The 17,240-nt window shown below is 34.9% G+C and overlaps 1 protein-coding gene across 1 annotated transcript in view; it reads right to left on the bottom strand.

The window, feature by feature from the left end:
- Positions 1–17,240, bottom strand: part of LOC138349583 (neogenin-like) — a 513,474-nt gene that overhangs the window by 10,033 nt on the left and 486,201 nt on the right. Inside the window, exons 5-12 of the mRNA XM_069321361.1 lie at positions 15,398–15,559; positions 14,739–15,009; positions 12,550–12,695; positions 9,442–9,590; positions 7,878–8,004; positions 6,965–7,021; positions 1,873–1,984; positions 1,268–1,571 (exon numbers count right to left, since the gene is read on the bottom strand). Of these exons, the coding sequence (XP_069177462.1) occupies positions 1,268–1,571; positions 1,873–1,984; positions 6,965–7,021; positions 7,878–8,004; positions 9,442–9,590; positions 12,550–12,695; positions 14,739–15,009; positions 15,398–15,559 (1,328 nt within the window). The remainder of the gene's footprint in view (positions 1–1,267; positions 1,572–1,872; positions 1,985–6,964; positions 7,022–7,877; positions 8,005–9,441; positions 9,591–12,549; positions 12,696–14,738; positions 15,010–15,397; positions 15,560–17,240) is intronic.

Here is a 17,240-nt window from a genome sequence, read left to right as displayed (position 1 = left end):
AGGAGCAGGAGGAGTAGTTGCAAGCAGGAGTGTAACTCAGAGACCTGGTGCAATTTCCTAAGGATTAATGGCCCAAATGCAATAGCTATGGGAAGCTATTGAGTAGCCTAATAGAAAGGGGCATTTTATTACACACAACTCTTGATTTTTGTGGTATGTGTCTGAATCTGTAGTCATCTATATTTCTGGAGCAAATCAACCAAGTGGCTTCCTTAAAATGAAACTTTTCATCTACATTCAAAACTTTACTTATATCTTGTTTTCTTAATCACTGAGGAGGCAGTCATTAAAGTTTCATTATCCTCTGTAGTCAGAATATTTTTCAGAATTTCTGTTATGTTTACAAAAGTGGTAATTTTATCAGTATAGAACTCTCTCATATTGAGGAATTTTGCATGCACAACAGCAGAGGACAGCTGACAACTTGCAAAATTGTGATACTTTATACAATTAAATAATGCCCAAATCTATAGGCATAACTGCTTAATTATTTTAGAAACATCCTGCCCAATTGTTGGGTTAGTTTTCCATTTGGTGGTGGTGTCTGCTGGTGCCAAATGAGATTCTTACCATGTGGTGGCAGTCTATGAGGTTACACATTGCTTGCTTATATTTTTTTATGTACTGGTAGACTTCAGATGTTTTGTGTCATTTTTGTGATTTTTGTTTTTTCTTTCACTGAATAGTACTATTTCTCATTTGGGTAGTGGTAGGATTACAGTACAGTGCACACAGTGTCCATGTCTAATTGAACCTCCTCCATTACATCTAAATGCATCCACATAACTGGGTTGTATTTTAATGGAAATATGTTGGAAGGTAAAGAAAGAAAAATGTGCAGTGCTTGACTGTAGACAGTCAAGAGAAAGTACTCTATAATAGCCTTGACATTTTGGAGAGAACAACTGATGATAGATTTTAAGGATAAGCAATTTACAAGCATTAAAGTGATGGGTAAGCAAACTATTTCATGGAAAGGGAGGGTGTATTGAATACTAATGGAATAAGATGCTTGATCAACCAGATTATACATCAGGCTGTGAGTAGCTACATCTAACAGCCTGGTTGACCAGATCACAAACCGGGAGGCCTGGTCAGGAAACTACTCAGCGGGAACATTGATCCTCAGAACCAATGCAAGGTAAGCACAAGGTAATAAAATAGAGAATTCAGAACATACTAGAAAATTAAGCTCTGATAAGGATACCTTGAAGAAGAATTCAGTTAAAATATTTTAAATAACATTATCATAAAAATGAATACATACCTGCATATAAAACATTGTAAATCCAGTAATAGGCGTCTTTACTGTTTGTGGAAATGACCATGTGACTTGTAAACTAGTTGGGGAGGTGGGAATGACTTTAAGACTTTCGGGTGCTGATGGTAAATCAAGATCAGGCTTTGTATAAACAGGCACTTCATCACTAGATGCTCCAACCAGACCATTTGATGTATGAGCCACCACTCGCACTAAATAGTTACTTCCAGGAATGAGGTGACTAATTTGTGTTTTGTATTCATCCAGGCCCTCACTTGATGAGCTGGCACTGACATTCTGCACACGTTCCCTGTGGTAAGTTAAACAATTTTTGAGAATGCAAAGTAAATCATTTAAGAATGAAAAAGAAAGTTAATTTGGAGATTATATGATCATTTATGTTCAAAAATAGCAATGAACTAATTATCTTTCTGTAGCTAACATTCTGATACTTTCCATCAGATCAACAGCATTACTAGAGTAAACAAAATAATGTATTACCTAGGAGAACCCTCCTGCCTATAAAATACAGAATATCCAACAATATGATCATTGTTCTTCTCAGGTTCATGCCATGCTAGTGTGATGAATCTATTACTGGCAATTATAGCTTGGAGATGTCTGGGAGCTGAGGGAGACAGTGGATGGTGTCCACCACCAATATCCAAGGAATCATCACTCTCACTACCATCTCCTCTGGTAATAATCCACCCTTGGAAACACCTGTGGGAATATATACAGGTATCTGACTTTTAATATATTCAAATTTCTTGGTCTAAAATTATTTAACAATAAAAATATTCCATGTATAATTAATGGTTTTACTATAAATCATTGCTGTTATATTGAAAAAGAATACAAAACATATTAATGAAAACAACCAAGTCATTAATGAAACTATTATGGACAAAATTACTGTATTAAACATAACTGCTCTATATATCAACACAGCACAGAAATTCAGGGTCAAGTTTAAATTAAACATTATTTTCCAGTGGGCCAATCAGTAGCTCCTGGAGGCTATAACCAGCAATGACCAAGCCATGGAACCTTCACCATGCCTCTGAAAAAAAAAATAATCCATGAACACCTACCAGGGACCAGGACAAGACTCTGGCCCCCCTCCACGAGGTGAAGAGTGTTTGGGGATCAGAGATCACCACAGAACTGAGCAAAAAGCCAACCAGAAAGCTGAAGTGCTCTGAAACAAAGAACTGCAGGTAAACACCCATAAAGATATGCAGCCCACGTGACCCAGGGTCTCAGCCAGCCAGCTACCCCAGGAGACAACCCACAAACTCCCATGAGAGAGAAGGGAACAGAGCATGAACAGGTATTTCATTACATTCAGAACTAGATTTACAAGAGGGTGCCCCACACTAGATACCCGATACTGTATAACCTCGAAAGAGAAAACCAGCCTTCTGAGAGAACCATTCCAAAACGGAAAAGACAACCAGAGCTGACCTTTAGGAGCAAAGGCAAAATAACACACTAAGGGTTGAAGACCAGAGACCAGGGGCCATGTTGCGATAGAGTCCAGAAGCTTGGAACTCTGCCTCAGCCAGAATTCCCTGAAATGCCCTCATGGAATAAACACCTGGAAGAAACCAAGTGAGAGTCGGCCAAACATGGCCCAGGACCAGATAGACAACATGAAGTGGCAGAAAATCAAAAATGCTTAAACCAGAGATATAAAGTACAGCTGGGGAACACACCCAGTTGACACAACCCAGAACTACATGAGGAATCAGTGGGGATAGAATGCCTTGTTACCTCCACCAGAGAAACTGATGAGGTAGCCCCAGAAGCTGCTCCTTGAAAGCACCCAATCAATGAAGCCTATAAGCCCTGCTCGATGCTGCCCTTGAAAGCCCCCCCAATCACTAGAGTCTATATCTCCTACCCAAAGCTGCTCTGGGGCCTCTGTCCAACAAGGAAGACTGAAAAGCTGAGGAGCAGAAGCCAAGCAGCAGAAGCCGAGTGGTAGAAGATGGACAAGTTGGTCCCACGACAATAAATGGGGCGGCACATAAAGGTGAAGGAGCAAATTTGCCATAAGAATATCAATCCAACTGCAGAATTTATCCCACATGAAATGGCATCTACTGCCCAACTGCCAGGTTCTGTCAAAGACAGGAAGCAGGAGGCTCGACCCCATAATGCAGCTTCAATCCCCTAAACTGTTGATTACAAAGGAAGCTTGGTTTAAAACAGCAATTAAACAGAGGCAAACATTGTAGGAGTGATGGCAACAACAACAGTGTGTCAGCAGCCAAGAGCACAAACACTCCCTTCAGAAAACCACACGGTGGTTTCAGGCTGGGATCACTCCGGCAAGTACTTGTGGGTTTGTAGAGGACGGGTGTGATCCCCAAAGCCTAGTCATTGCAAGGTTGTAACAACAGGGAGCTACTGAGGGGACCCTTCCAAAAAATTTCAGATGCAGCATTAAAAGACTTACCTTTAAAAATTTAAAGCCATAACTTTATGAAGGGAAAGTGATTTTTTATAAAATATATTTATATGATGAAAGGATATCTTGATAGGATAATGTTCATACTTTCATACCCACTGCTTATTTAATTGGTAGTTGTTAAAAGCATAATTACAGCTTACTGCTACATATGTACAATATAATAAGTATAAGGTAACAAAGTGAAATGAGCTTTTGAATGAGAAGTGAATATACAAAAACAGCACAGGACCTATCTCATTTCCTTCATGCAAAGGGACTATATTATTTACTTAATAAACACACTGTGATCGAGACCATTTCCAATACGGACTAAACAATTCTGCACACAAGTTTCTAGCTACACATCCATACTAACATTATGCATTATGCATTACTAATGCATTACTTTGCATTATGTTATGACCCTTATGTTCTTCAAACAATAGGGTCTGAATTGCACCGACTGAGCACAGTCTTTCAACACCGTGTGGGACAGGTGTTTGAGAGCCAGAGGCACGTGTGCTACAAATGGTTGCTCACGCAGTACTAACCCAGCCAGCAGCCCTTGTCTTTCATATTCGTTATAGCAAAAGGTTCGTTCAGTGTTTGTTGGGTAGGCTGCTCCAATATGACAATCTTTCTTTGTTTCAAATGTGTTCCATTTGTTTTGTATTTGTCACTTACATCTCAATAATGGAGCAGCCTACCCGACAAACACTGAACGAACCTTTATGGCATTTGTCCATTTTTCATATTGCTTCAACAGTTCTTTTATTTTTCGTTTTTTTTTTTATTTAAGAAACATGGAGCAGCCGACCTGCCGACCACCGAACGAACCTTTTGCTATACGACAAATGAAAAATAAATATTGAACACATTTGAAGAAAGGAAAATGTCATAATGGTTTATTCAGTGTATGTAAGGTAGGCTTCTCCATTATTGAGACGTAAATGACAAATACAAAACAAATGGAACACATTTGAAACAAAGAAAGATTGTTATAATGGAGCAGCCTACCTGCCGAACACCGAACGTACCTTTTTGACATTTGTTGTATATCAGACATTTCATTTCTTTTTTCCTACAAAAACGTCAATGCTTTGCAACATCTCAGCAGTCACCCTTTTATATCCCAGCATCATTAGCATCTTTAAACAAGAACAACATAATTTATGTGCATCGTCAGAGGCGTCTAAGAATGTGCAAGCAGCAGCGCGACCCCACCATGTGGTGTTGACGTTACTCAAACCAGCGTTCGTCATACGGGACGATTTGATGCCGATCGGGCTGTTCGTTACCCAAAATGTTCGTCTTTTGGGGCGATCGTTATGCGAGGTACCACTGTATTTATATATTTAATCAATTAATTCTAAGTCAGCATCATTTAACAGAACTATACTAAAATACTTAAGAAAACAAATTAATATAAATTATATTTCCTAGGGAAAGTCATGCAATTACCATATTATACTATGTATGATCAACATTAAATTTTATTGATGACTATCAATTGTACTATCAGACCTATCAGCAGAAATGCTTCACTTAGCACATGATACCACCCCAAGTACAGTGTATTTGACTCCAATGAGCAGACTCGTACTGAAACCCTTAATCTGTAAGTGAAGTTTACTTTTTTACAGTTTACAATTTTTGTTTGAAGTTTACAATTTTACACCTAATTTTATGTTTTTATTTTTCCCAGCTGTTTAGCACCATCTGCAAACATGTTCATTTAATTCTGTATCCCTTCAGGTACATCATTAAAATATATACAATGAACATTACTGGTGCTATTGAGCCTTGTGGGACCCCACTCTCAGTTATATTATTATTACATAAATGACTGCTTCTTACTATATTTCCTTTATATGAATGAATACAGGTCTCATTTACTCATTTACAAAGTCATTCACTTCTCTAACTCAACATTTATCTAAACTCTATTTAATATGAACTTTATCAAGTTGGATACCTTTCACTTTAGTACTCAACAGACATTATACATGCATATTTCAAACATTCACCAACAATAATTTCCTGACAAAATTCAATATGCTTTTTAAGCTTTTTGACAAGCAGAAAGACCAAAAGATTCACTGGACAAGCATACATAATACAAAAGTGCATAAATAAATACAGTGCCGTATATAACGTACCTCTACAATTCAATTTAACTGAAAATGTGCAACTCTTAGTAGGACCAAGTTATCTATAACAAAATGGTCCCTCACTGGTAAAGGCCATAGGTTCAAATTGCATTTAAACAGAACTAGTGCGCCATTCTAGTTGAATTATACAGACATCACCACCATAAAACGGATTAATTTAATCTATCCAATTACCAATACATTACTGAACTTTGAAATAATTTTACTTTAAAATGTTACAGATGGAAAAGCAAACCATCCTCCAAAATGAGAGTACATATAGCAACTGGAGGTACAGTATATGTATAAAAGGACAGCAATGGGAGATACAGTATATGTATAAAATGATAGCAACCATAAGGCATGTGTATTATAATAGGCCTAGGATGATATTTTAGTTTAGAATGTTATTTCTCTGGCTGGGGATGATTTACTGGGCACCAATCCTTAACTATAGCCTCTGTTTACCCAACAGTAAAATAGGTAGCTGGTTGTTAAATGATTTGGCGGGTCGTATTCCAGAGAATATTAGGATTAAGAACTTGCTGTAAAGCTATGCATGCTAGTGGCTTCACAAGAATGTAAGAACTCTTGTATATATATATATAAATAAATAAAGAAATTTCAGGTTATTTTAGGCCTAAGATATATTAAGTTAAGCCTAAAATACATTTGGTTAGCCCTAGACTGGTTAAGCTGTTTAGATTTTTATTTTTAATTTTGTCTAACAAATTTCAAAGAACAAATAGGGAGACTGTTACCAATGTGCAATAGTACTGTTTGCTACATGCTTCTATATTTCCTATCAATCTGGAGGATTGCAAATAGCCCAAAGAAATGTATTATTCAAAACATAATTAATTTGATCCCTTAAACAAGTACAACAACAATTTAACAACACGCGTAACTGTAATGAACTCGCACATGACTCGCTGCATCACACAACCAACAACGAAATGTTAAGTTCAAACAAAACCAGCCTTTTACACCAAGTCATATGCTAAACCTATATTTTCATGGCATGAAAACGCCAACTACACACTCATACTCAATAGCTGCCAACTACACATTCATTCATGAACCAGTATGACCAACCTTGATGGTTGCTGCTGATGGTTGTAGTGGCTGTGGGGGATGATGGCATGCTCCTTCCTGAGGGTGACCCAATACACCTCATTATCAAGATACCATTCACCAATCAGTACTAAAGGAAAATTAATTCTGTTCTGCATGAGTAAATTACATTTAAAAGAAATTGATGGTATAATTCGATAAACTATAGATAATATACTTATAACTAGTATTTGACTTGTATATTAAAGATATTGCCATTTTCGAAAAAAATGTACTTTACTCATGAAATCAGATGCATTTTTTTGTTTACAAAGTTGCAGAAGATAGTAAGATGCCACTGACACCACAGGGATGACTGTACTGAACTTCCCAAACATGCACCAAAGCCCATGCAAACATATCTACATATGAACAACAATTAGCATCTTCAAACAGAGGTAACCATTCCAATGTCTCTGATGTGATTGACTTCACTCCTTTAAGATGGCAAAATGCATCATCCCATATATCTTGGTGTGCATTATTTTTATCAGGCATAATATAAACAGTTAACAGAGTTGTTAAATAGAAAAACCTTGCACATACAGTAAACACTTTAAAATAATGCTGCCAACTAAAGAGTAGAAAACTTAATTAATAAGCATTTTATATGTAAATAATAAACTGTTACGACAGTTTCTCAAAAAAAAAAAAAAAAAAAAAAAAAATCAGGCAAACATATAACAGTAAATATTCAGTTTTAAATATCATTACACTTAATTCTGCATTTTACATTAAAATTAAGTGAATAACAAATACTGTAATGCAAATTTCAAACTAATGCAATACTGTATTAAAAATATATTTTAATACTCAAAGTGCAGAATAAACGTTTAACACAAAAATAAACTTGCTGCAATTTACTCAACATGAAAGCTGCAAATAAAATACTCACCTGACTTTTGGACACGTAACTGTGCGGCAGCTTGTGCGTCCCCGGCAGAATTGTATGCCACACACTGGTACATTCCAGAATCACCCTCCACCAAGCCAAGGATTTTTAAATTATTACCACTCACCATCTGCAGAGTTAATTTTGTGTAAAAATCAATATTGTAATTCACCAAATAGACTACAGTATATATATGACTCAAATGGCAAAACATATAAGTACTGTACAGTACATATTAGAGCAGCTTTTTAAGTCAAATGTCACATGATATTTGACTTCAGTTATTTCAGATTTTTATTAAAAAAAAAAAAAGACACGAGTTTCTACATAACAATTCCTGTGTCAAATGTAATGAATGTCTCTTTCTGATCAAGCCCTCAGTGACTACCTGTTCCCGCACTGCCCCCCCCCCACTTCCTGTGGTATTCGGTAATCATTGCATTAACAATGTGTAAATGACACAAGTGACTAACTAGGAGCCTCAGGTTGTTGGAACTACCATCTAGTGGCAAGGGAGTGGTGCTGACTAATGTTTTGTTTTCGTGGAATATCTTTCTTGATAGTTTTTTTGGTACCTGTGGTGATCTTGTATTGCCCTCCCCCCCCCATCCTAGAGTTCATTATGCCTCTATTGAGTCATTTTGGATTTTTTGTTGTTGGGCAAATGATCTCTTAATATGATTCCATCATATTTTTAATGATTTTCGTTGATGGGTACAACATTAATAACATTACAAGTAATAGTAGAGGCCTTGGGAAAGCCACTGAGCATATTTAAAACCCAATTCTATGATTCAATTTAATTTGGGATTTCCGAGTTTTCATTCACTAATATTGGTACATTTTTCTTTGAAAATGAGAATTTAAGGCAAAGGCATAGAAAATATGCTAAGGTAGTTAAATCTCTGTACAGACAGGTTCTCTTGGGAGTTGTCCTTTATTTGACAGGTTGAAATTAAAATTTTGCTCTGTGAAATCAGCCCAAATGCTTAGGAAATATTAGGCTATGAATGGTTAATTTGGCTCAAGTTATATTTTAGATGATTTGTAGATGGACTCAACATACAAGAAAGCGTTGGCTCCGTGTGAAAGCAACTGAAGATATGAAAAACCAAATTTTATGGTTTTTACTTTGAGTTGGAAGATTTTCATTCACTCAGGTATGGCCCTACAACCTTTTGAAAATTAGTTTTGAGGCTGGGGATGCGAGAAATAAGTTGTGATTATATTTTTTTGAAGACATTCTATTGGTAGTTGTCTATTATATTATAGGTTGAAATTAAAATCTTGCTAGTGAAATTAGCCCATAGGGTGTGGTTAATGCATCCTGAAGACATCTCCAAGTTGCAATGAATCCCTCACTACAACAAATTAGGGGTTGGTCCCATATAGTTTACTGAACTGGAGTTGTACTGTATAATATAATACTGTATACAGTAATATAATATAAATATAGGAGTACCACCTCTAGTACAATTATAGGAACCCATAGCCTCGCATAATATAACATTATTATTTATATTAATACAGTAACATAAAAGAAGAAATTTGAACAATTAATACAAACCTGGAAATATTCTGTTTCAATTATCAATTCACCATTTTTCAGCCAATGCACAGATGGTTCTGGCTGGCCATACACTTTACACTCCAATTCAACATCTTCTTTCTCGTATGCAATCGTATTTACAGGCCTTCTCAAAAACTTAGGAGCAACTGAAAAATAAAATTATATATTATAATACTGAAAAAAACCCAGCATTGAATGTAATGAGACGCCATTTTCTGGGCGAGATCCGGAGGCTCCCCGGAGCTATCCAGGCTGATATGGATATATTAGACTTTGACATCAGTCAATGTGAATGGAGTTCTAGGCCTACCGGGGACCACAAGCCAGAACCTGGCCCCCCCTCAGAAGAAGCACGAGGAGCAATGGCCTATGGCCCCCCCTCCACCCTGTGAGGTTTGAAGCATTTCATGACTGCATCAACCGGGTCAGGCACCCAGAAAAGTAGGCGCCCCAAAACAAACCCATATTCTGGTTAAAATATTTCTTCTAAAAGCTGAACTAGTGTTCAGAACTCCCTAAATGAAAACGAGCAAGTGAGCATGACGTCACCGTGTCACTACGCTGCTGTCTGCTCAGCCCCCACTCCCCAGGAAGGGAAAAGGGGGTGGGGGGGGGGGGGGGCACCAGATCTTCACGCCGGCAATCCACCCCTCAGTTCTCTGGCCAATGTGAATGGTGTCCCACTTGCGTGCTTCGTTTCGGCAGCAGTATGAAGTTTCCTGGTGGTCCTTCTGTTTTTTCTTGTCCCTTCGTATGTTGACTTCGGAATGCTTCTTCAAACATGGAATGCTTCCAACTACACAGGGGTTTCCATAGGCCATTGCTCCTTGTGCCTCTTCTGAGGGGGCCAAGTTTTGGCTCGTGGTCTCCATTAGGCCAAGAACTCCTTTCACATTGACTGATACCAAAGTCTAATATATTCATATTAGCCTGGATAGCTCTGGGGAGCCGAAGGGGCTCCCCCAGGAAAGTACTTGATATTAAATTTGAGTATGGTCTATGCTTGGAAATGCAAATCATATGGTGCCTACCCCTATTCAAGGTATCCAAACCTTCGAGTTAGCCGAATTTCTTACCAGAAATGTCTAAAAATGACCATATGTAAACATTTTTGTACCACAATCCAGTTATTCTTGTTTACCCACATTCTCCTGCCATTTACTCTAACATTTTTATAGTTTACTGCTTACTCCCACAGTTTACTTGAAAAAATGAACCCGATTTCATTCATATCACCCAAAGATTTGGGTTACCAGAACTCAGATTACCGAACTCTTACAAGTAATAAGTGTGCAAAAGTCACAATAAGAGGCCATTAGTGTGCAAAAATATTCCACCTTAGAGAGCACTAATATTTTAAAAAGTATAATCAATGGTATGGCATCTCTTGCTGGAAAGGTTCTTTTTATCTAACTTGTCACTTTTCTTGCAGTTGTGACAGCTATTTTATTGTATTCTTTAAATTGAGGTCTTCTGACATGACTATACCTAGAAGCGAGGCGAGAACCTACATTCAAAATAGTAGCTAAAGTAATTGCCAACCTTACATTCATTATGGCTCTCTGCCTTTAAAGCCCTTGCTGGGCACAGACCCTGAATTCAGTTCAAGTGATACATTTAAACTTGAAATTTGTTATGAATGTGTGGCGAGACTGCACTATTAAACAGATGCCTACATGTGTGTGGTTAGACTTTTGTGTATTTCTAAACAATTTCCAGCCAGCTATACAGAAATAGAGATGAAGATGAACCCAACTGTTCTACTGGGACTCAAAGATATCTTTGTGCTAATTTTGTTTGTGCTTAAGCTGTATTCTTCCTCCTCTTGAGTTTGTGACTTAATTTTAAAATTTCTTGGGATCTGGTACTGGACTTTAGTGATATTACTGAGCTGGCCACTCAGTTGCTCATACTTTATCTCAAGTTCCCCTGTGCTGTCCGAGGTTCTAATCAGGCTGAATGAGAAGTGGGCAAATCCTTGTTGCTCTGTTGACACTATAGGTGGTGATATCTAGTGGTGGTCAGTGACAGCAGCAGCAGCCAGGTGACCAACTAGCCATTAGCACAGCAATACTTGGTGATTTTTTGAAGGTGACTATCACTTGAAGAAGGTTTATTTAATGTAAATGAATGAAACTTGTTGAGAACGTTTCAAGTTGGATAGAGAAATATGCAATGTCTCACTTTCTCTATCAATGACCAGGCAGGGATGCTTAAAAAAAAAGAATCCCTACAGAGTCAGGGAGTGAATGGCAAGCTTTCTTGACTGTTTTTTCTTTGTACACAATACAGTAACAGATGACTTCTGACTCCTGTTAGCACACTGAAAGCTTTCCATTCCCATAGTTCATGGTTGTTTGGTCTTTTTCTTGAGAGAAAGTTAATGACAAAGGAGCAAACACCTTGAAAGTTAATGACAAAAGAGCAGCTAGGTGACATTTCATCAAAACTTTTGATAAGCTACATTTGAAGTAAGCTAGCCACACAACATACATAATTATAGTTAATGAACAAATCCACAAGGGGCGTAATAAAGGTTCGAACTTATGTCCAGGGTGATCCCAGACTCACCTTAGTCGATTGCGCCGTGTGAGAGCAGTAGCACTCCCGGTTGCAATTCTTTTACTATGTCGTGGTACAATAGACTAAGAAGCATCTGGGATCACCCTGGACGTAAGTTCGAACCCTCATCACTGTCACTTGTGGATTTGTTCATTTGATGTATCATGCTATTGTGATTTTTGTGTATATTGAAGTAAGGGCAAAGAGGTAGAACAGCTTGTTGACAGAGCCCGAGTACATGGGGGAATTGTGTAAACCCCGGTTTGTGTCTCCGAGAGGCTGCGGGATCCATGTGAAAGCAGTAGCACTTCCAATTGCAATTATTTTATCATGACGTGGTGCAATCGACTAAGGCGCGTCTGGGATCACCCTGTACGTAAGTTCGAACCCTCATCACGGCCCTTGTGGATCTGTTCATTTGATGTATCACGCTACTGTGATTTCTGTGTGTAATTATAGTTAAATTGTTTAGTAACATCATTTTAGGACTAGTGTTTCCTATATTGTATTTTTATTTATTATTTTTTTAACCTTTTGTCTTACCTTGCACTTGGATGTGAGCTACAGCATCAACAGAGTCTTCTCTATTTTCTGCTCGACACATGTATGTGCCACCATCTTCTTCTTTTAATCCAATGATCTGCAAGCTTCTTGTTGTACCAAAAAACAAGAACCTGGTGTCCAAGTCACTGCAGAAATAATGAATATACTGTAACTTCAATTAAATATATGAATGTCAACAAAGAGATAAATACAAAGTGAACAAATTTAAGTACAGTCGATACTGAGAGTTACTTTATATATAAAATTGTGTTCTCAGCAGAAAATATAGCTTTTAATAAAATCATTGGATCTTTGCTAACACCATAACAGCAGGAAGAGAATTGGCTCTATAGTAGAATCCTGGGAATGTATAGAATGGTTTAGAAATACTGTATGCAGACAACAAGTCACAATAATGTGGCTGAAGATATGATTATCAAACCACACATCAGAAAATGGAGAAACAACAATGTTTTGGTCTGTCCTGGACCATTATCAAGTTGTGTGTGAAGAAGAGAGGAAGAAACGAGCCAATAAATAAGTAGAGTGAGGTGGGTAGGAGGTATGAGAAGAAGGTAATTTCTAGAAGGTAAGTGCAAGGTGAAAGGTAAGAATAGGAAGGATGGTGCTTAAAAATATTTAAATATTATAGACAGAAAACTTTAAAATGTTTTATAAGTTGGGTCCCTGAGTTATAAGAGCATATGTACTCTGCCATGCTACTCAAAAATGAATCTATACAAATAAATATCACTCATGCCAAGATTTGGGAACATCTTTCACTGGATGGAAACAAAAAAAGGAAATATATCCAAGAGCCACATGAAAAGGAGCTATATAACATAATCAAAAGGGGATGAAATAAGATTCCCCTGCACTGCTCAAAGAGATAAAGAACTGAACACTTAAACCAAAACACGTCGTGGATTCTGCAAATCTAGAGGAAACAGGAACCCATAGACACAAGAGATGTGGGTCCTGCTAAAATAAAAACAGATTTTAATATGAAAGCAAGTCAAAGTTGCTAATCAATGTATGTGGGTTAGCTCGAGTCAGGGAACCTGCAGGCGTGTTTGCTGCTGCAACCTGATGGCTGTCAGTGCAGTGAGGCCAGACAGGACAACTGGTAGTAACTGACAGCCCGCCCTTGGTGGTCACCCAAGATGCCAAGAGAAGGTTTGGAAGGGATTTTTAGATTTTTATGAATAGACCCTCTGGTGGTTATTCTGGGTATAGGTAAAAAAAAAAAGCTTCTGTGAAAATATTAAAATATTCCTATCAGAGATGAAGATATTCTTACTTAGGATACCTAATTTAAGAACTTTATGCTAAAGCAGAAGCAGGGGCATTATACACAAATGCCACAACACTAAGAGAATACAAAACAATCACCACCTCCTGGTATAGGGATCAGTCTCAATATAGGTAACATAAGCATGCAATGACTTAAACAATATTATTGGCAGTCTATGCAGGTAAAGTAATAGTGAAAAAATTAGGCTCCTAAAGTTCATACAAAAGCTAGCACACACACACACACACACACACACACACACACACACACACACACACACACACACACACACACGGAACTGAGAAGTATGAGCTATGAGGAAAGGCTAAGGGAGCTGAACCTTACATCCCTGGAAAACAGAAGAGTAAGAGGAGACATGACAACCACCTACAAATTCTCAGGGGAATTGACAGAGTGGACAAAGACAAACTCTTTAGCACGGATGGAACATGAACAAGGGGACACAGGTGGAAACTTAGTACCCAAATGAGCCACAAAGACGTCAGAAAGAATTTTTTTTTTTAGTGTCAGAGTAGGCATTAGGCAGTGATGTAGTGGAGGCTGACTCCATACACAGTTTCATATGTAGATATGACAGAGCCCAGTAGGCTCAGGAACCTGTATACCAGTTGATTGACGGTTGAGAAGCGGGACCAAAGAGCCAGCGCTGAACCCCTGCAAGCACAACTAGGTGAGTACACACAAAACCGTCAGTACTGTAGCTTCAAAGCGTTATACGACAAAGAGTACTGGGAACACAAGACACCACGAGCGTAGCTCTCATCCTGTAACTACACTTTGGTAATTACATACCTCAAACACACAAGCGCACACAATAAAAATCATATACAGAAACAGATATCAGAGGACGTTAATAAATGTTAATCATACTTACGCCATGTCTATGGTTGCCCCATCCTTTAGCCAAACAACTGTTGGCTCTGGATAGCCATTAGCTGCACAATCTAGTGTTATGTTTGCTCCTACTGTGCCAACTACAGATTTTGGCTGAGCAATGAATACAGGAGACTGGGGGTCACGAAGTGCATATCCTTCCTTTACTTGAAGCGTGGCTTGTTGTGATACCTTGGTCTTATCAAGGCTCGTTGCTTGGCAATAATATTCACCATCATCAGTTGCAGCTACATTTTCTATTTCTAAGGCACCTGATGAAAAACAAACCAATTGAACATAGTTAATGAAGATAAAATTGTGGTAACACAATGCATACCAACATAGATAGATAGATAGACACATGCACACACAAATTTGTATATATGGCACTTTTTAAAATGTCCCCCCCTCTTGCTTTTTACCTCCTGAACTGCTGCCCAACCACTTGGGCTGGATGGTAGAGCGACTGTCTCACTTCATGCAGGTAGGCTAACAATCCCTGACCATCCAAGTGGTTGGGCACCACCTCCCCCATATCCCAACCCAAATCCTTATTCTGTTTTTAATTTCTTTTTTTAGCAGCAACTATCCTTTTATAAGTAGACATACTGGGGTATTTAGTTTCTTTACATTATCTCTTCAGTGTCAGAATGTACCTACCAGATGGAAGGCGTGTCATCCTTGAGTCAGGATCCAAAGGATGACTGTTTCTGAACCACTTGATGATTGGTGGAGGAGAGCCGTCAATGGCACAAGGAAACCGTGCCCGTTCACCTTCAAACACAGTCATATCTTGAGGCTGATCCTCAAACTTAGGTAGTGCTGGAGGGAAAGGAATATTTTGTTATAAATCAAGAATGTATTTTTCAAACTACAAAATCCCTTCATATGTATGCCATGTCTAAATGATATACAGTACTGTATACAAATATTTATTATATTATATTATAATATATAAATATAATAGATTATATATATATATATAAATATAATATATATATATATATATATATATATATATATATATAATCTATATATATATATATATAATCTATATATATATATATATATATATATATAATCTATATATATATATATATATATATATATATATATAATCTATATATATATATATATATATATATATATATAATCTATATATATATATATATATATATATATATATAATCTATATATATATATATATATATATATATATAATCTATATATATATATATATATATATATATAATCTATATATATATATATATATATATATATATAATCTATATATATATATATATATATATAATCTATATATATATATATATATAATCTATATATATATATATATATATAATCTATATATATATATATATATATATATATATATAATCTATATATATATATATATATAATCTATATATATATATATATATATAATCTATATATATATATATATATATATATATATATATATAATCTATATATATATATATATATATATATAATCTATATATATATATATATATATATATAATCTATATATATATATATATATATATATATATATAATCTATATATATATATATATATATAATCTATATATATATATATATATATATATATATATAATCTATATATATATATATATATATATATATATATAATCTATATATATATATATATATATATATATATATATATATATATATATATATATATATATAATCTATATATATATATATATATATATATATAGATTATATATATATATATATATATATATATATATATATATATATATATATAGATTATATATATATATATATATATATATATATATATAGATTATATATATATATATATATATATATATATATATAGATTATATATATATATATATATATATATATATATAATCTATATATATATATATATATATATATATATAATCTATATATATATATATATATATATATATATATATATATATATATATATATATATAATCTATATATATATATATATATATATATATATATATATATATAATCTATATATATATATATATATATATATATATATATATATATATATATAATCTATATATATATATATATATATATATATATATATATATATATATATATATATAATCTATATATATATATAATCTATATATATATATATATATAATCTATATATATATATATATAATCTATATATATATATATATATATATATATATATAATCTATATATATATATAATCTATATATATATATATATAATCTATATATATATATATATAATCTATATATATATATATATAATCTATATATATATATATAATCTATATATATATATAATCTATATATATATATATATATATAATCTATATATATATATAATCTATATATATATATAATCTATATATATATATAATCTATATATATATATATATATATATAATCTATATATATATATATATATATATATAT

The sequence above is a fragment of the Procambarus clarkii genome, chromosome 9, assembly GCF_040958095.1.
Source record: "Procambarus clarkii isolate CNS0578487 chromosome 9, FALCON_Pclarkii_2.0, whole genome shotgun sequence".
NCBI lineage: Eukaryota > Metazoa > Arthropoda > Malacostraca > Decapoda > Cambaridae > Procambarus > Procambarus clarkii.
The sequence above is the reverse complement of the archived record's forward strand: the minus strand, read 5'-3'. Positions and strand labels throughout refer to the sequence as shown.